Here is a 20,012-nt window from a genome sequence, read left to right as displayed (position 1 = left end):
GTGTTTATTTTATTATTATCTCCAGAGAGTCTGATTTGCCTTAAGATAGACTTCGAACTGGAGGTGTTAGGTAGAGCCGTCATTAACTTTTCTAATAGTGAGGTTCGAAACTCAACAAAATCATCTGGTAACAGGAAATATGCAGGTTACTAATAAAGGACGTCGTCGTGCTGAACGGGTTAATGGTTTTGCTGGAGGGGTGAGGTCAGTCTAGGAGGGCCCTGGAAGAGAGGACAAGTGGAGGCTGAAGGTTAATCAGGACTAGACAACTGGGTTTTTAGGTGAGGGTGTTTTCGTGAAGAGAGACGCACACCCTGCCAAGAATATCCATAGACTCCACGATGCCTATGCAGCTGCGAATATACATGATGTGGCCGTGAACGACTGAAGTAATATTGTTTTAACTCTTTCACTTGTTACACGGACATAAATTACTCTGACTGGCGCCATACTGTTTTCGTCAGCAAAGGGTAACTTCTCGCTCTATAGGAGCCTGTTTCAGCTAATTTGTTTCCTGTGTGTGTGTGTGTGTGTGTGTGTGTGTGTGTGTGTGTGTGTGTGTGTGTGTGTGTGTGTGTTATTACTTAATAGCCATCACAGGGCTGTTGTGAATTGTGAAAAAAATCCCTTATGCAATTAGTATACAGTTGCAGTTAAGAGCAAGACTGACCCATAAATGACGTCCAAGAACGTCATTTATGTGTCAGTCTTGCTTCAGATGATTTTATTTAACTTGGGAAGGATTTTTCGACCTGGAAGCATTCTTTAACCCTCCTCTACCACGGGGATTTTCAAAGTTAAAGAAAATCGAATACTTGATTAAAGAAAAAAATACGTCACTGTACCGAAAGAGTTAAGAACATATGACAGGTAAATTGTGTGAAGGTGTGAGCATGGTAGGGTAAAGGTGAAGGGCGTGTGGAGGTGTAGGGGTGGCGGAGGGTGAGGTGAGATAGAGGTGAGGGTGAGGTGTGGGTGGTGGTTATGGTGGTGGTGGGAGTGACGCTGGGTGTGAGGGTGAGAGTGAGGTGGGAGGATGGAGTGGTGGTGAGGATGAAGATTAAGGGTGAAGTGGCGGTGGAGGTGAGGGTAATGGTGAGGAAATGGTAGTGGCGATGAAATGATAGTGAGGGTGGAGTTGGGGGCATGGGTGGTGGTGAGGGTGGAGTTGGGGGTAAGGTGGTGGTGAGGGTGGAGTTGGGGGTAAGGTGGTGGTGAGGGTGGAGTTGGGGGTAAGGTGGTGGTGGTGAGGGTGGAGTTGGCGGTAACGTGGTGGTGAGGGTGGAGTTAGGGGTAAGGTGGTGGTGACGCTGGGTGTGAGAGGCAAAGCACTTAGCCTGGGGTGGCTTAGAGTCTGTTTGTTTCTGTCTGGCGGAACTGGGCCGTGGCTGCCTGAATTTCTTTAAGTCCTAGTTATGGGGTAAGAATTAGTCTCCTTGGTTACTGATCAGATAAACACTTCAGTCTTACTACACGTGGCAATCAGATGAGAGGGAGAGAGTTACCTATCTCTGCCAGGTTAGAGTAAACGCACTATAGTTAAGGGCAAGTCGTAAGGGTGAGCAACATTCTGAGCGCTTGTGACGGCACTGCAGGGGAACTGACATTGTGGTAACTGTAAGCTGTAAGTTATTTTTTCTTTGGACTTGATTTTTCTTTTTATTTCTGCTGTCTCATGTTGGAAAATTAAGATGAACAAAGGATTAAAAAGTTGTTTGTAGCAAATATTTTTATGTCCCACGAAGAAAAAAAAAATGAGATGAGCTAACGATAAAACTAATGTGACATGCAGGTGAGTGTATCGTTAGTTTGTGGGTGTATGGTTGAGTTTGTGGGTGTATCGTTGGGTTTGTGGGTGTATCGTTGGGTTTGTGGGTGTATCGTTGAGTCTGTGGGTGTATCGCTGGGTCTGTGGGTGTATCGTTGGGTCTGTGGGTGTATCGTAGACGTGGGAGAGGCTGGGAGGTGTGAGGCGGCGTGCTATATATACTGCATGTTTGTGCCCTTGCCAGAACCCCTCACTGTCTCACCCCTTACGTGTCCCTTCAACCTCCACCTCCCCTCTCCTCACCTCTTCCGTTTGTCACCTCTCCATTCCTCCCTCCCTCCCTTACCTCTCCCCATTGTCCTTCCTTACCTTACACTCCCTCCCTTCTACCTTCCTCAGCCCCTCCCTTAGCCCTACCCACTCCCTCCCTCCCTTCTCCCCTTGTACCCTCTCTCCCTCTCCCCCACATGTCCACTCTTTCTTCCCTCCCTCCCTCCCTCCCTCCCTCCCCTGTTCCCTCTGTCCTCCCGTTTCCCCCCCCCCCTCCCTCACCTTTACTCTTTCCTCCCGTCCTTCACTATCCGTTTGCTCCCTTCCCTCCCCCTCCTGTCCTTCCTCCTCCCTCCCTCTGTCTTCCCTTCCCCGGAACCCCCCCCCCTCCCGTAAAAAGAATAATAATAAATTAATTAATAGAAAAACATACGATCTGTCTAAATTTAATTGCTTGGTAACTCACCTTCGTTACCATAGCAACGGAGGACAGGTGATTTTGTTTCATCCCCCGCCTGGTTTTTTATTGATTTTCTTTCTACCATTCCTTTTCATCCCCCGTCCCCTCCTCCCTACATCTTTCACCCTCTCCCCTCACAAATATCCCCTTACCCACCCTGCCTACCTCCTTCATATTCTGCCCTCATAAATGCTCCCTCCCCTCTCTACTCTCAAATGCCGCTCTCACCCTCTCCCCCCTCACATACTCCTCATTCTCTTCCCTCTCAAATGCATTCTCGACCCCTTCCCCCATAAATGCCCCCTCCTCACCCCTTTCTCACCTGGTACGGCTCCTCAGGTGAAATAGAGAAGACCGAATTCGCGCTGGCCGTCAGTTCTGTTATCTTATTAACTGCTTCATACTTGGACTGACTTCTTAAATGCACTCAGTAATATTCTTTTCTTTTCTCCCTTCTTTTCATTCTCTCTTTCTTTGTTTTTCTTGATAGTGATGAGAGGGGTGTATGATTCTGCGGTTACAGTTAATGCATGAAAACTTCCACCCTCTCTCCCGCCCCATTTAGTCGCCTTTTTAACCACGCGGAAGAAATACGTTGGCAGTATTCCTTCTCTCATACTCTCTGGGATTATGTATACAATACCTCGAAAATAATAATAACACATTGGTTATCGTTATGGCACCAAATAGGTCTGTGCTTAAAATCTAACTCGACTAGCCTCTGTGTGATCAAAGTAATGTATTCATGTGTTCTATTCCTGCCACCGCCAGACGATTTTATTCAGATTAGGAAACCCCTAACCGTCTGGGGTTTGACCTGGAGACAGTGGTAAAAAGAGTACAAAGGATTGCAAACCGCAGCAGACATATTGGTCCGTTCGAGGCGTTTTGTCATAGGACAGGCTGCTATTGTGTACTTGGCTTTTTCATGAGTACAAGGAGTCTCATCATGCCTTTCGTATCCGCAAATTACCAGTTACCAGTATTGTTAATAACTTTATCCATATAATTTGCTGTTACTAGTGTGATTTTACTGGATCATTTACATTCCGATATCAGAATTAGCCTTATTGGTAGGATAATTACATCATTTTCCGTTAATGTTCTGTGGCACTTGACAGCTCGGTGAAGCTGTCATCCTTGGTTCACCATACAACCATGACAACACGCCAGCCGTAGCCATCATTTAGGACAAGTGTGGCGCCAAAGACACTGAGCCAAATGTGCAAAGGGGAATATAAAACGCAGCCAAACTTAAACAAACTCCAGGTATGTCTGAGCAATGCAGGTCCAAGTCTGTGTCGACCGATTAACTGCGTCATAATTACAAGTATTCTTTTAACATTTTCGTCCGTGAAATTTTGGCTGTCATTATTGAACCATTAGATCAGAACGTCATTGCTAAGTGTGTGTTTTTTTTTTTTTTTTTTTTTTTTTTTTTTTTTAAGTCACTGTCGAGTCTGTCATTGCAAAGAGTGTCCACTGAAGCGATTAACATTCATTTACATATCTCGTATGTAGCCTGCTTTTCCTGCCATTTATTTCTGTGACTGCTTGGCATCGTGTGGCATTATTTTGTTTGTGAAGTTCACGAGGTGCAGCTAAATGAGGACCCGTGAGCCTGCCAGGACAACGTTCCCAGTCCATTGCGAACTTCCAGTAAAGTAGTTTGGAGCACGTTTAAGTAGAAGTTGGACTACGAGGTGAATTAGGGTAGACCGTATGAGGGTACTGAGATGGTAAGGTACTGAGGATGTGTACAGTACTTTAAAAACCGGCCAGATTTGTGGAGGGTGGACTATTAAAGGTTCACTCACCCTGCCGCCATTTAGCACAAGCGCCAAGATCAGTCAGCTAGTTCTCCTTTCACTTATGTGTTTATTTTCATTGTTCAGGTTATCAAAGAGGGGTTTACTTTGCACCATATAATGCTGAAATAGTTCTTCCGGAAGGTATAGCACATATTATTCTCAGAATTTGCTTAGCCGTACCGGTATACGAACGAAAACGGGCTTTCTTTGGTTTTCTATGAATGTGTAACCATAAAGAATGCCTACATGCCCAGTGTTCGTAGAGGAAAACTGTACGGACAGTATGTTTCTTTTCCACAGTTTTCTTCCGTAAGTAACGTTGATTAAAGGTTACAAAATTATCCCAGAAACGAAGTTAATAAATCTGATGAGGGAGTGGAACTACTTCAAATGCCCGTTATTGCCATACTGATATTGCATGGTTTGCGAATCCCACTCCACAGAAAATCCCTCCTGTGGTACCTGAACCAGAGTGATACCTTGAAGGGTAGGTAGCAGAACAGTGTGTGCCGTCTTCTGTTATTACGGGCGCCTTTGTGGAACTGATACTGATATCACTTACATTACATAAACTTTTAAAATGTTCTTTTTTATTTCTGAGTCTAGTGAGAACTTTAAAAACGGTGAAAATTTACCTATGTGTCGTGTTATTGTCACAGGAATTAATATTATTCATGTTACGGGCTGTCAGGAAGTAAGTGTGACGAAAGACAGACGGACGCACGAGTGGACGCAAAGTACTCACTGTTTCGACACGACGTATCAAAGGCTAGGTTACTCTCCCTTAGTGTCTGGCTTGTTTACCCAAAGCTTCCCCCCCCCTCTGTTTTGTTTTCATTTGCAGTGTCATCCCTGCTTCTCCCTTGCTCCCTTTATTCACAGCACCACCATTATTTCTTTAGGCGTTGAGTTATCTGTCTCTCTGTTTCTGGAAAGTGCATTTAATTGATCATCTTTTTTCGGCTATGTTGTGACCATAATCTGTACCAAGATTGCAATCCGAACAGTGCTTGATTACACAATTTGTTTTTGTTTTCATGTCATGTTATTACCGTATGAATCATGATACAGTATTTCACTTTACAGTCATCATGGAAGGTATATCATAATGATCATCATTCGCCCGTTTTAGGCCAGTGCAGGACAGAATCATGTTTGCTCTATTGCTTGCCAACCCATGGCATCTCAGACCGACATATTTACAAATTTCTTCCCTCCAGCTGGTTCTTTGCCAAGCTCTTCCCCTCACTTCACCTTTGGGATACTCTTAGTTGTCAATCACCCATCTTTCAGGGGAAAATGTGCCCCGCCAGAGTCGGTTTAAAAGCATGAGATGGACAAGGACATGCTATACGCAGTACCGTTGCTGTTTGATTTAGAGCTTCGTGTGTTGTTTGTAGATGATGTCTTACAGAACAGTGCGAGGATGAATTTTCCTCCTGGCGCGTAAATACCTGTTAACTAATGCCTTTCATGCCATCTTCAGCCGCTCTTTTTACTTATTCATTTTCACAGCTTATGGCATCCAATATATTAATGTGTTCCTGCCTCGCCGTGGTTGTTACATTTTCGCGCCTCGCATAACGTCGATGTATCACCCACTTTGCAAAGGGTGACGTTGCTGAAACCGCGCCTATTAACAAGATTACTCGCAGCGCAACACGACTCTGGCAACGCTTCAAGATCGGGTATGTAATGACTGTCCTTAGGTGTTTTCCGTTTCGCTCCACCTGTTGCCTCTGCGCACTGGCCACGATGGTGATACGAAGGCTGACGATGTTTATTTGGCTTTAAAGATATCCGCTTTACGAGTGCTGTTGCCGACACATCTCGACTTTCTGCCCTGCCCGTATGCTTTATCTCTTGGGTCATTTGTGTACTGGTGGTTCAGAAGGAAGAGTTATCAGCAATATTCTTCATGGATAAAGCAAACACACACACACACACACACACACACACACACACACACACACACACACACACACACACACACACACACACACGCTCGCTGGTGCAGTGGTAACGTTCTCGCTTGCCATTTGGTGGACGGGAGTTCGCGCTTCGCTCAGGTTGCGAAAAGTTTCACTGACGAAGTGGGTGGTTACTGTCCCCCTTGAGCAAGGGGACGGGTGTGTGGGTGTGTGAAGGTCACAGCCTTGCTCTTAGATCGGACTATATGAGCTCTCAGCTCCCTTCCGGGAGGGTAAAAGCTGACGATCACGACCATCAAGTGATCCTGACCGACCCGGTGAATTACACACACACTCACACACTTATAGTTCCATTTACTGTGTTTAAGCTGGGTGTATATCTGGAATTTCATATACACTATGTACCTTATGCTGAAGTTATGTATATATAGAAAAAAAAAAAAACAGTGTAGCATCGAAATCTGTTACTAAGTTAATCTGGCCGAATCACAAACTTCAATGGAGAGATGAAATGTGTGTGTGTGCGTGTGTGCGTGTGTGTCACTTAGTCCATCTTTTCTTAAAGTGTTCTATGCCTCAGTTTTTCGTATTTCATGTAATTTGCACTTTTTGCCTGGATGTCTTTGTTAAAAAAAAAAAAAAAAAAAAAAAAACGGTAACTGATATTTTGCCAAATTTTCATGGTCAGGAAAACAGTATTCAATAAGGATTTTTTATTAAACATATATAAAATATTAATACAAATTCTAGACATCATAATGCACATGGTAACACCGTCGTAGGCGAGCTATCCTATCCCCGGTGTTTAAGATAGTAACCCCTCACTGCCATGACGTAGTTCCCGTTTTCTTCTAGCTAACGTCAGAGTCTTTTCTTCCGCATAGGAGACGACCGCCTCTCTGACAGTGAAAGGGTTTAGATTGTTGATGTGAACCCGATGGACTGCAGCCTTAAGTTCCCCTTCCCGCCCAGTTAATCCTCCTCTCGGGGAATAGGGAGGCGGCTGAGTGGCGTTTGTATAAGTGGGCAGCTCCACCGCCCGGCTGTATTGGTGCCACCGCGTGCAGGCGTCCATCCAACACTGAAGGAGTTTGTGAAGGCCGTATCTAAACCCCTCAGGGCAAAAAGTCTCCTCAGAGCTGAATAAAAACGTCGGACGATAGCAAGAAAAAAAAATCATGTCGTAGTGAAGGGGTATTAAAGCCTTGGTAAGCATAGAAATCCCACGAAAACTGATGAGTGTCCGTTGGCACAGGTTAATACTTTGTAAAACATAACACACTTTGCATCCTGAAAGCTACAAACGACTTCCATTGTGCCACGAAATCAGATCACGATTGTTCATTATGTACACGAAGTAATGTCCTAAGTCTGTTATCTGTACAGTCACAACATATATATATATATAAATAACAGATAAAAGAAGGAGCTTATGCTAAAACACCGATGTATTTTCAGTCAAAGAAACAACCATCTTTCCAGTTCCGTCTGAAGATAATGTACAACTGACGAAGCATAACGAGAATCCCATAACTTACCAATTCCTGTCTCAGATGGTCCGACCTTTCCACTATATATTCGTCAGACCCTGGAAGGACAACTTATTTCTCTGATTGTACCGAAGAGATGATCCTCGTGCATTTACAGTACACAGAATCCTGCCTTTCACTCAGCAGAATCCAACACTAATCGAGACATGGTGCTCCTTCTCTGTATCACCAACAATATTAACACCTTCACCTCGAGGGCGTGCATTTCTGGCTAACTTCAGGCGATTTCTTTCAGCTGAGAAGAGGCTCCCTGGGATGAAGAGGTCTGAAACAATGTCCATTTATCCTTTCACCCCGACGACGTGCTTTATATTTTATTCCTACTTCAGACAATTTCTTTCAGCTGAGAGATTCGTCAGGGTGATGGAGTTAGTGACTGCACTCCCAAAATAGCTCAGTTTGATGTGAAATATAACCAGCTAGCACGTTCTAACACCGCCCTTCTCCAATAACGCAATAGAACCCCCCAAATCACACCTTCGTTACTACATGGAGCAAATAAAGTGGCAGAGAGGCACCCACAGTTAGTCATGAGCAGGTGAATGCTGGATAAACTCATACAACTTGGGGAAAGACAAAGTAATTCATAATATTTTACAGTTTCACTCTAACTGCTTGAGAAATTTCACGTAAGGGAGCAAGTATATTCATCCTTTTTATCTTCAATTACTGGCGTTTTTCTTGTGTCCTACAGTCCCCGAAATGAATGCTAAAATGAAGCACGAAAATGTATGCTTACTTATCCACTACTGGTTTCCTGATGAACTGTGTATTTTTTAGATTGTCCAACCTTTTGCATATTGTTCTCTGTTTGTGAATGATCCCGTATAGAAACTCATTCCCAGCTGGTAAAGCCTGTAGCCACAAAAACAGTAATAGCTATGATTTTTGAACGCTAAATTTGTGTTTTACGTGTAGAGCAAAATTAAACCCTCTTGTTCCTCACTCCAACGCGGCTACTTTATGCAGCAGTTACGGGGCAAAGAGGGACTGACTGAATCCTTCCCTGGCACAACCTGATTCATGTTTGACTAGATATCATCACTGCTTTCAACCGTGTCAGTCAGCAAACAAAGCTAAAATAATGAGCCAAGTCACAGAAAAGGCGCCAGTGTGATCCATGGTACGTGGTCTGTGAAATGGGCCTAAGCATGTCATTGACCGTATTGATAGTGGATAAGTTTGACCTAGCGAATAAGCTGCCGAGCATTAGGTACAGCATTAGACTTTCTGCAGAGACAATAGAAACAAACAGAAGCTTAGCATGATTTAGAATGAATATAAACAACCTCACCAGATCAAGGAAAAAGATAACCCCTTCTGAATATTGAGGCCCTCTCCATAAATTTGGAAATCCGAGCCAGAGTCATTAGTGCTAGGCTTTCCTCTTCTCACATAGTAGCGATTGTCGAGTCAGGCTTGAGGGAAGAAGTACAGCACTCAAAATAGTCTGGTTGCTGATCAAAGACACTCAGCAAGGTAGGCAAACGACTAGCACAAATCTTATCATCGTCGGTCAGGGAAGCCCCGTAACACCACTTTTCCTAAGCGATTTATTTTGCTTATTACACCTTACTGTCCTCTCGTGTGCTACATAAATCCTTCCAACAGTGCTATACTCTGCATACAGGACGTACAGAAGGATATTAACCAGCTATATCCTTAAATAAATCGCAAAGGAAGAGGTGTTAGGGTACTTCCTTAACCGACTAGGATACGAACCTGGGTCACACGGGAGGGTTCATAGCATCTCTTCCTTCAGCGATTTACTTCATACATTTAGTTTATACATTAAGTTTCTCTTGTATGTTATTTATATCGCTTGTCAATCAATATGGTTTGCATCAATAACGACGGTACAAGAGGATATTGAGTTATGCAAAATAAATCACGAAGGAAGATGTGCTACGGAATTTCCAGAATCACTTAGAAGACTGCCCACTTTGTCTGATCATCCTTGGCGGCGTTTCACATTTTTCCGGAGCTAATTAATAATGACACTAATATTAATCATTATAATACAAATAATTATAACAGTGACAACAATGATAACAATGAGCTTTTTTTTTTTTTCCTTTTGCAATCATCAGAGGTGCATAACATTCTCAACACATGTCCCGGCCTAGCATGGTTACCTATCCCATCCACAGTCACACGAACGAATAAATATAATACAGTATAAACATCGATTATCCTTTTTTTTTTTTAGTATTTTTATTCGAACACCGTAAATACTGTTTATTAAAGAAGACATCAATTCAGGGTTTGTTTACTAGATGGGTTGGGGGTAGGGTGTGGGTGGGATTGTGGGGGACGGCGGGTGGAATGTAATGTAGACGTGTTTGCGAATAGAGAGGGAAGGAACATTGCGAAAAGAAAAAGGGAAGTGGAAAGGGTTTGGCGCGGGAAAAGGAAGTGAGGTGCAGCGTGTGAAAGTGTGTAAATAAGTGAAGATTAAGAGCCAAGTGTGGAACGCGAAAGAGGTCTGACAGGAAAATGACACTTGTCGGAGTTTGCGAAGTGAACAGTTTAAACTCAGAGAGAGAGAGAATCACATCAAACTAGGAGACAAGTAGCCAGCAAGTAACTAAAAAGGATCAGCCACTGTTTAGATGGGATTGTAGGCTTCGTAGCACCTTTGTCAGGTTGATTTATTTTACGTATTGGACTACACATTCTCTTGTTATTCATATATTTTAGTGCCGACATAAATTGCCCCAATGACGAACAAGAGGGTAAAAAAAAAAAAAATGCAGTATGTAAACGCAAAATAATTCGCTGAGGATGAGGTGCTACGGTGCTTCCAGTGCCAGCTAGAGTCCCATCCTTAGTACATGAAAGACGGAGTTCCAGAAGTTCCAGACCTAAACCTAGAATAGACTAAGAAGTGGCGAGGAATGAGAGCTGCCGAAGAGAAATTTTTGGAGTGCCGGATCGAAGTGTAGCAACTGTGGCGGGAGGGATGGGGAGAGTGGAAGGGCGGGGGGGGGGAGGGAGAGTTCAAATTTCAGCAGGACCGAGATACACAAACGACTTAATTCCAATTCCATGTCGTAACTTGGATTTGCTTGCCCACTAAGAATGCGAGACGGAGAGATCCTGAAAGCACTCTTCTGTTCTTCACACGCAAACAATATAATTTACCTTATTCTTCAATCTCGTAACTAAAATCAATTTTTGTTGGAAGAACGAGCCTTAGGGAGATATATATTGCACTCTTCTGTCCTCGACCCTCCTGAAGAGCTGAATAATTTACGATATATTTTTCTCTCTCATCTAAGATCTGCTTTTTCAAGAGGAACAAGAGATGAGGGTAATTCTGAAATCTTCTTTCCCAATCCCTCTTAAAAAATAATGTCGGATATTTTTTTTCGCAGTAAATTCACAGTTACGGCGGGGAATCGATTGTAAGTGTCTGTGCATCCGGACTGGGGTTTATCGTAGACGAGGACGCTACAGGATCATTTATATCTTAGGGTAAAACACCGAAGATGCGTGAGGGCAACACCTAGATGAGGAAACACTGTTATAAAAGCAACACTGATGACGGGGCTGGAGAGGGTGTTAAGGGGGCTCTATCTAGACTACTGACGGCGACACTGACGACGACTCTTCCAGGAGACTTTGGCCCGCATCCTCGTCGACTTTGAAGGATCTTTAGCGCCTCCTTCTTAGCGATACATTTTGCATTATATGGTAGGTAATGTGACGCGAAAATATAAAAAAAAAAATATTATAAAAGGAATGTCGAGATGGCCAGATGTGCGAGGTAGAGACAGGATTCCGGAGGCTTGAATAATGTGTGAATGAGAGTCTGGCTTCATTCCACTGGACAAGCCGTTGATAGTTCTCCTCTCGTACTTTGTTTTTCCTCGTTTTCACTCCATCTTTAGGTGGGAAATAGAGCGGGTTAGGATGCTGTATACTGAAGTTTGCATATTAGATCTACAGATTATGTTCTCTCTGATGCCCTTGCATTATAATACGGACCTGGTTTATTGAAATAGCATACAGTATTGACGTACCAAATGCAGAAGTAAAAGGGTAAGGAAGAGGTGCTACGGAGCCTCCTTAACCTACACACGGGCCCTTCACTGACACACCAGCCGAGAGGAAGCGAGACTGCAGTGTTAGCTCTGTTGGTCCACTGAGGCGCTGCTTGGTGGAGGAGGTCGAGGTCGCGTTTGTCTAAGATTAGGTCAGTCTCTGCAAAATGAGCGGTAGAAATCGAGCAACGGGGGGGCTGCACACACACACACACACACACACACACACACACACACACACACACACACACACACACACACACACACACACACACACACACACGTTGTTATGTTTCTTATACGCACACATTCGGGTTAATGCAAACTACTGGTTGGCTACTTGGTCTGCCCTTTTGCATGCCTTGTAATACTAGCACGTACTGTCATGAACTTGTATGTAGTAACACACACACACACACACACACACACACGCACACACACACACACACACACACACAATCTCCCCAAACAGTCTAAGACCAAGAACCTCTCGTGCTCTGACGGTGTGCGAAGACTGTATGTGCGTCCTTATGTATGTGTGTGCAGAGCCTCCCTGTGTGGTCGTGTCGGGTCGTGTACGAATAAAAATTGATGTGCATAGGCGTGGGTGCGGGTGCTGCTGCCTCGGGGGGGGGGGAGGTTGTCAGGCCCCGATCACACACACATACACTCACACACACACACACACACACACACATGGACGGAACTCTTGTTTGTGGTGAAGCAGCGGGACCATTGACGCCCTGCGGGGAGGTGGTTCTCGGTGCTGTAGTTCTTTCACTTTAACTTGGCCAAAATTTTCGTCCTTTGGGGGCACATTTCGCATAGCTCACGGCAGAATTAGATAATGCTACGGCTCTACATCCTATCCATAGCACTTCTTCGTGACTAGGTTCATATTCCAGTGCAAATCTATTGTTACACGTCAGCATTCAAGATGAAGTTTTAGGCCTAGTTAAAGGGAAGAGAGTATAGTGCTGTGGTGATGCTCGTGTTGGTGAGGGTTAGTGCAATACAGTGATGAATTCAGTGCTGATTATAAAATATGATGGTGATATTTCCTTTGTAAAAAATGGCGATTTTATGGTTTTATAATCGTTAATGGCTTATAACTGAACGATGTAGTAGAGCGAATGTGGTTGAGGTGTGATGGTGAGGGTGTTGATGTGGTGGTGGTGTGGTGGTGAGGATGTGAGAATGGTGTGAGTGATGGAGTGCAGGTGCGGTGATGGTGCAGGTGATACGGTGGAGGTGTGATAGTGAGGCTGTAGATGATATGCTGGAGGAGTGCTGGTGAAGGTGTGAGGTGAGGGTGTAGATGATGGGGTGAAGATACGATGGTGAGGGTGTGGGTAATGGTGTGACGGTGAGCGAGTGGGTGATAAGGTGGTAGTGCAGGTATGATGGACATGGTGTAGGTGATGAGGTGCTGATGCAACGGTGTGGATGTCGAAGTGATGTGATGGTGTAGGTGATGAGGTGCAGGTGTGATGGTGAGGATGCGAGATGGTGATGTGGGTGATGAGGTGCAGGTGTGTTGGTGATGTGGTGGTGTGGGTGATGTGCAGGTGAATCGGTGAAGTGGTGGTGTGATATGGGAGATGGGTGCGGGCAGGAGTCAGAATTAGATCAAGGGATGCACAATACATGACAGGCCCCCGACGGGTTCCGGGCTGCCAATGCTTCACCATAAACGTTGCTGCAGCAGGAATTACTAAAGCTACCGGGGCTACGACAAAGAGGGCGAGGGAGCGACTATCGAATAACACTGACTAACACTGCTGGGCTGCTCAGTGACTCAGTCAGCCACGCGACTCAGCTGATTGTCATCTTTCCTCCTGCCTACTGGCACACTCTCGTAGGTGGGAGGGGACGGCGCCCCCACCGAGGATGTGTAGGTTGTGGTACTGGGTGGGTGACAATGAACGCCTGTGGGGGATGAGTACTGGTGGTGTGTAAAGATGGGTGATGGTGGACACTCGTACACCTTTGCATCGTGGTGGATGGTAGGGGTGAGGCTCCTGGGCGAGTCGCAGAAGGAGGAGCTGAAGAGCGGGGTGGTGCATAGGGGTGAGGATGGCCTGGGTGGCTGACTGGAGGGGGTGGTGGTGGTGGTGGTGGAGGGGGGCGCCATCCCTGAGTGTCCCCCGCTCCCCACCAGCTCACTCAGGGTCTTGGCGTCCATGATCAGCTCGGGCGAGAGGCTGCTGTAGTCAGGTGGGGACTCGTAAGGTGGCGGGGAGTCCTTCATCCATTTCTTGACCACGATGCCGTGCGACTCGGTCAGGTACGTGATGTTGGCCGTCTGTGGGAATAACAAGAGTTAATTATTGATGACACAAGGAGTATCGTTACAAGGCCTCGCTTAATCTATCATCATCATCATCATCATCATCATCATCATCATCATCCCGACCTCTTTTTCCCGCCGAAGGATGGGATGAGATAGGGTCCAGAAGGTTATCAGCAATAATTATGTTAAGAAGGAAATATAATTAGGTATTTTAAAATTATATTAATTTTGGACGACAGTGACGCGGTATTTCCCAATTTCCTATTGGAATGAAGTGTTGACAGGATTCGTTGTTATTTTTGTTAGAATAGCGTATATAGTGGGATTTTTTAATATGTTAGGTTTTAAAAATGTTCGTAAATTGGTTCTATTATTGTACTTCATACTGCGTGTATCTTGCGTTTTACGGAATATGAAGTGTTCTGATTTAATCACCAAGTGCCATTTTCCTAAATTGTACCATATTTAATTGGATATCTCCTCTGTAATGTATAGACAGCTGTGATTCATGATCGCACCCTGCCTTCGCCATCGCTTGGTCGTGTGACGATTGCCGGTAAAGGCGGCACGGTGGTGATGGAAGCAGTCGCTCTGTTTAAAGGAGCGTCAAGCCGCAGCCTTTTCCGTGGTGTTGGGCGGGGCTGCAGAGTGGGGGCTCGACGCTCCTGACGAGGGACAGGCTGTGAATCACGGGCGAAGCTCTGTGGGATAACAAGGCGCGGCAACCCGTTCCTCTCGAGTAACTCAGGGAGAAAAACGAGCATCGCAGCCTTGTCGTCACCACAGAATAACTTCGTCGTCGCGATGCACTTGGCGACGATTGTATCCACCCCACCAGGACATCGGCGATCTCCAGGCCGGCGCCCCCGGGCCCTGGAGCGCCGCCGTGCATAGGCAGAGCCTTGCACAGCTGCACCCCCATGTCCGGTGACGTTTCTAGCCTCGGGACCCTTCGGTGTCTGGTGGAGTTGAAAAACGACCGTCTCGCCCTCGCCTAACGAGCGTGGTCGGCGCCGTGAAGTGGGAGCAACGATCCCAAGGCGGTGCACTAATACATCGGCGCCGGTGTCTTGACGCCGGATGAATTCGTACCCCGCCTTCACGTTATACCAGTTCACAGTCCCCCCAGATCTCTTTTCAAAATTAACCAGCCCCAGCAGTTCCTCGTAGAGGATGCTTCACTCGTAACATCCGACAGCTCTGGCGGGCTCTCCACCGTGAGCCCGGGTCCATACTATTCTTAATAGTTGGACAAGTCTTAACAACAGTAATAACAATTGTCGGATGCGCCATGACTAACGAACGCTCTTAACGCACGATACTGTTTTGGCGCAAGTTTTACCTAATGCATGTTTTAGTTTGCACGCTGAGGTGAGTTATAATCACTAGGGGTTCTCGGGGATGGAGCCCTCCACTGAGCTTCCAACGACTCCAGTTAAGCTTCCACTGCTATTTATAGTTTTATATTGATTACATTTGAGTATGTTTGGTGTGCTGACGTCATGTCCAGTCGGCGGGATCGGCAGTAAACACGCCATTGGGGGCAGGCGACTTTTTGTAATATCGCTAAGTAGGTATATTTCGTTTGTTCTCAGATATTTTTTGATCGAAAAACAAATGGTAATTACCTGGGATGTATGTAATACTAAAATTATTTTCCCTGAATGCTTAGGTCTGTAAGAAAACAGCTCAAATGATTACGTCACTGTCGTTTATATAGTTGCATTACAACAGGCACAGCATTTGACGACTCCATTTTTAGCACATTCGTCAAAAAAATATCGTCAAAAATGATCTCTAGCGCTCCGAAACTTAATTAATCAGTACGGTATGCAAAGGCCATCAACCTGTACAGTCAACAGGTGAAATTCGCTTCTGGCTACCATTACCCTGTGTGATATGAGTTGGTGATTTGTTAAGACTGTTTGGTAAGGAGGCAATGTACATTCTTTAAATAACAGTATATAATTAGTATTTATTGACCTTTTTTTTTTTTTTTGATGGAACAGACTAGCAGGCTCATACATAAAGGGATAGTTGAAGTGAGTATCTGCTGTCGACTTTACCGAACTTGTTAGAGGTTAGACGTGGTATAGTGAAAAAAAGGTTGTGTTAGAAGCTGAAGTGTGAAAGGAGGTTGATAGTTGATGATGTGGGTATGGTGTGGTGGGTGGTGGTGTTACGTGGGTATGGTGGGTGTGGCACTGGGTATGTGGAAGATGAGGGTGTAGTGTGAATAACATGAATGAGAGGGTACACATGTCACTAGGATGGGTGTGCGTGTGGTGGATCTGGTGGTTCAGTTGCTGGTCGGGAGATCTATGCCTTTCCAGCGACGTTGTGTGTGGGTGTGATGTGGTTGGGTGTTGAGTGTGGGTGTGGTGATTGTGTGTATAGTTTAGATGTGGTAGTTTAAGGGTATAGGGTGTAGGTAACATTTGCATAGGTGTGGGGTGGGTTTAATGATTGTATAATTGAGTGTGGCCGGGAAGCATATGATGTGGATATGGCAGAGAAGGGTGTGGAGTGAGTATGATGTGGCGAGAGCGTGGACAGTGAATGTGATATGGAAAATGTGGACTGTGGCTGTGGAATGTGGGTGTGATATGGAAAATGTGGAGTGTGGATGTGGAATGTGGGTGTGATGTGGCGAGAGTGTGGACTGTGGGAGTGGCGGTCGAGGGTGTGGAGTGTGGGTGTGACGGGCGAAGGTGTAGAGTGTAGGTGTGATGCAGAGAATGTGTTTGTTATGGGTGTGGCTGAGGGAGGAGGGAGGTTAATATTTCCTAATGTCGTGTGAAGTAATTTCAGTGATGGAGGGCGAGGCGAGCTGATGAAAGTGGTGGTGGAGATTGAAGTGGATGGTGCTGATGGAGGTGGTGCTAGTCAGTGGCGCGTGTTGGTGGTGGTGGTGTCATTTGGTGGTGTCAGATGGTGTTGTTAGTTGACGATGGTATCAGTGTAGAATTTATTGCTGATGTCAATTTGTAGTATAGTGTTAGATGATAAAATGTGGTGGTAATGGTGGAACATGATGGAAGGTACTGGATATGGTGTTGAATGGTGGGGTGTACTGGTGGTGGTGTCAGATGACGGGAGGTATTGGTGATGGTGTTGAATGGTGATGCATTGTTGGTGTCAGATGCAGTGGTGGTGGTGTCAGGTGATGGAATGTATTGGTGATGGTATTAAAATGTGGAGTGGGCTGGTGGTGGTGATATGATGGAATGTACTGGTAGTGGTGTCAGATGGTGAAATGCATTGGCAGTGGTGGCGGGTGTGTATGGTGTAAGAAACAATATAAAAGGCAGCATGTGAGGCGTGTAAGGAATACGTGTTGGCGTGGCTACCCCTTTCCAACCTGTGAGCCAGTGCTGCCTGCCGCTGATGCTGAGGCGTCGTAGGGGTCGTGGCAGCAGGGGCAGCAGGGGGGTCTCCGCATCAGCAGGAAGATCAGCAGCGCCACGGTGGTCAGCACGAACAGCAGGAACAGCGTCGTGATCAGCATGTTGTACACCTGCCGAAAAACACCAGCCATGAGTATTGATACAACCCTCATTTGAAAGTACAATAACAAACCTGTTCTCCTTCTAAATATTTTATTGTCTGGCCGAATGAAACGACAAATTAAAACTGTCATAGGGCCTAATTCTAAGTGGTATGAGAGACTTCGGAGCACATTTTTGTTGGCGATTTATTATGAACATTACCCTTTGACATTCTCTTGTTATTTATACATTTCTGGTAACGGCGCAGCTTGCCCCAGCATTATTCAAGAGGGCAAAAATAAAAAAGTAATATGAAAAATAAAACGCTCAGATAGAGGTGTTACGAAGTCTCCTATTCCACCTAGAATACGATCCATAATTTCGAGGTTGTCTGCGCAGGCCAAGACAGTCTAACATGGAGTCCCTTTTCTGTAATACTCGGAAACTCTCGGATACCATAGTCAGTCAGAGGGGTGCTGCCAAATGACCCTCGACGTGAAAAGGCGGAGGAAAACGTGCTTGACATTAAAGATCAGTTCGGCGCTAATGCACTGCGAAGAGAAGCCCCTTTGAAGCGGTTCCGGTGAAAGGGTGTAAGGGAAAACTCTTGTACGATTCGGTCATTTGGGAGGCAATGAGGCTTGACAGCGCTTGGTGGTGGAATGCATTACGTAAGCAAGGGCAGAACGCTGAGAGGGAGACAGCGTGTGAAGCGGATAGATTAAGTGAATGATATTGAAGGGGCGCTGAACCTGCGTCTGTTAAAGGAGAGGTGGAGGAACGGAAAAGCTGTTATGATGCGAGTGTCTTGTTTCGGCGAAAGGTTCTTGGAGGTGTTGGTTAATTATCTGGTAGCAATTCGCAGGCTTGATCCACATTTGATACTATTAACCCACATCTACCTACTGCATGACGTCACTGCTACCTCTCCCTGCACTTCAGCCCTCCACACACACACACACACACACACACACACACACACCAACTTATCCTCTTGAACCGCTGTCACATGCCTGCCAGCCCCTCCCACCACCGCACCACAGCCATTCTCACCCACCACACAACTTCAGCCAACCCTAACCCTTCCCCAGCCCCACCCCAACCCTTCCCCAACCCCAACCAACCCCACCTAGAACCCACCCTCCCCAGTCTCACCTCAGTCAGTCTCTCCCCAGCAACCCCACCCAACCCCACGCCACTGTGGCCACAATCAATAGTCCATCCTGAATAGTGCCGTAATTTTTTTCAGTCTGTCACAGGATTTTATGATTATCTTCAGAAACAAAAAACTTGAATCCATCTCTCTTCCTTATGCTGGTGAGAAACTGTATAAACATGCCCAATTCAGGAATATTTTGAAGGCATGAAACTCACTGGAATTTCTGTTGTAAATGAAAAATGGCATAGTGATTAATAGTTTACATTCGACTTCAAATTTGCCATATAAGGGATGTATTTGGATCTGATTCGTTAAGTATCGTCTAAGTTGTAGTTGGTGATTTTAAAAAGTCCCTTACTTAGTATATTATATATACTGGTGTACGTTGCTTGCGTATGTGAAATATGTTCACTATCCACATTAGGGAAAAGTGACGCAATCAGACTAATGGCAATGTTATTTTAATCTACTTACAATATTTACTAGAAAGCGGCAAAGACATAAATAATAAGGGACAGCATACTCGTCACTATCAGAGTGTGAAACATAGATGAGAAAAGATTGCTGCAGAGTTGGAAATGAAGTAGTTGGAATGTGAATCGCCCTGTAAAAGAAGATAATCTGCAGCTCTGGATATTTTTGCATGACCCCACCGTGAAGTTAATTTCATGGACACACTCCCTCGACCACCCTTGTCCTTTTCCCTGACCCTGTCCCTTCCCCTGCCCGTGTCCCTTCTCTTGCCCTGGTCTCCTCCCTTCTTCCTACCATTGCCCCATCCCCTATTCTCTCCCCTTCCCCTTCACCTTCTGTTTTCCTCGTCCCAGCCTTTTCTCTAGCTTCTTCCATTTCTCCTTCCCTCTCCTTTCCTGTCCGCTTCTTTTGCCCCTACCCCAAGATCTTCCTCATTCCATACCCTTCCCCTTCTCTTGCCCTTGCCCCAAGATCTTTCTCCTCCTTTTCTCTTGCCCCTGCGCCAAGATCTTCCCCTTCCCCTTCTCATACCCTTGCCCCAAGATCTTCCCCTTCCCATTCTCATATCCTTGTCCCAAGATCTTCCCCTTTCCCTTCCCCGCCTTCTCTTGACCTTATCCCAGTCTATTGCCCAACCTCATCCCCTTGCCCCCACCTCTTCCCCTGCTCGTTCCCTTCCCCAGCCACCCACGCCTTTGCCAGGTGGGCGGGTGGGGGGAGGGAGGGGCGGGCAGGTGAAGGTCAGAGGCAGTCATACACACA

At 45.6% G+C, this 20,012-nt stretch overlaps 1 protein-coding gene and 1 long non-coding RNA gene across 2 annotated transcripts in view; one reads left to right on the top strand and one right to left on the bottom strand.

Annotated features, from left to right (window-relative positions):
- LOC145406590 (uncharacterized) overlaps positions 1–20,012 on the top strand; it is a 202,590-nt gene that overhangs the window by 1,586 nt on the left and 180,992 nt on the right. The gene's annotated exons all lie outside the window — the stretch shown is intronic.
- Positions 13,635–20,012, bottom strand: part of LOC145406598 (uncharacterized) — a 93,493-nt gene continuing 87,115 nt past the window's right edge. Inside the window, exons 2-3 of the mRNA XM_080277673.1 lie at positions 17,491–17,646; positions 13,635–14,141 (exon numbers count right to left, since the gene is read on the bottom strand). Of these exons, the coding sequence (XP_080133799.1) occupies positions 13,635–14,141; positions 17,491–17,646 (663 nt within the window). The remainder of the gene's footprint in view (positions 14,142–17,490; positions 17,647–20,012) is intronic.

Source organism: Coenobita brevimanus, chromosome 71 (assembly GCF_032717465.1).
Source record: "Coenobita brevimanus isolate Jiangsu-jjx chromosome 71, ASM3271746v2, whole genome shotgun sequence".
NCBI classification, from domain to species: Eukaryota; Metazoa; Arthropoda; class Malacostraca; order Decapoda; family Coenobitidae; genus Coenobita; species Coenobita brevimanus.
The sequence above is the reverse complement of the archived record's forward strand: the minus strand, read 5'-3'. Positions and strand labels throughout refer to the sequence as shown.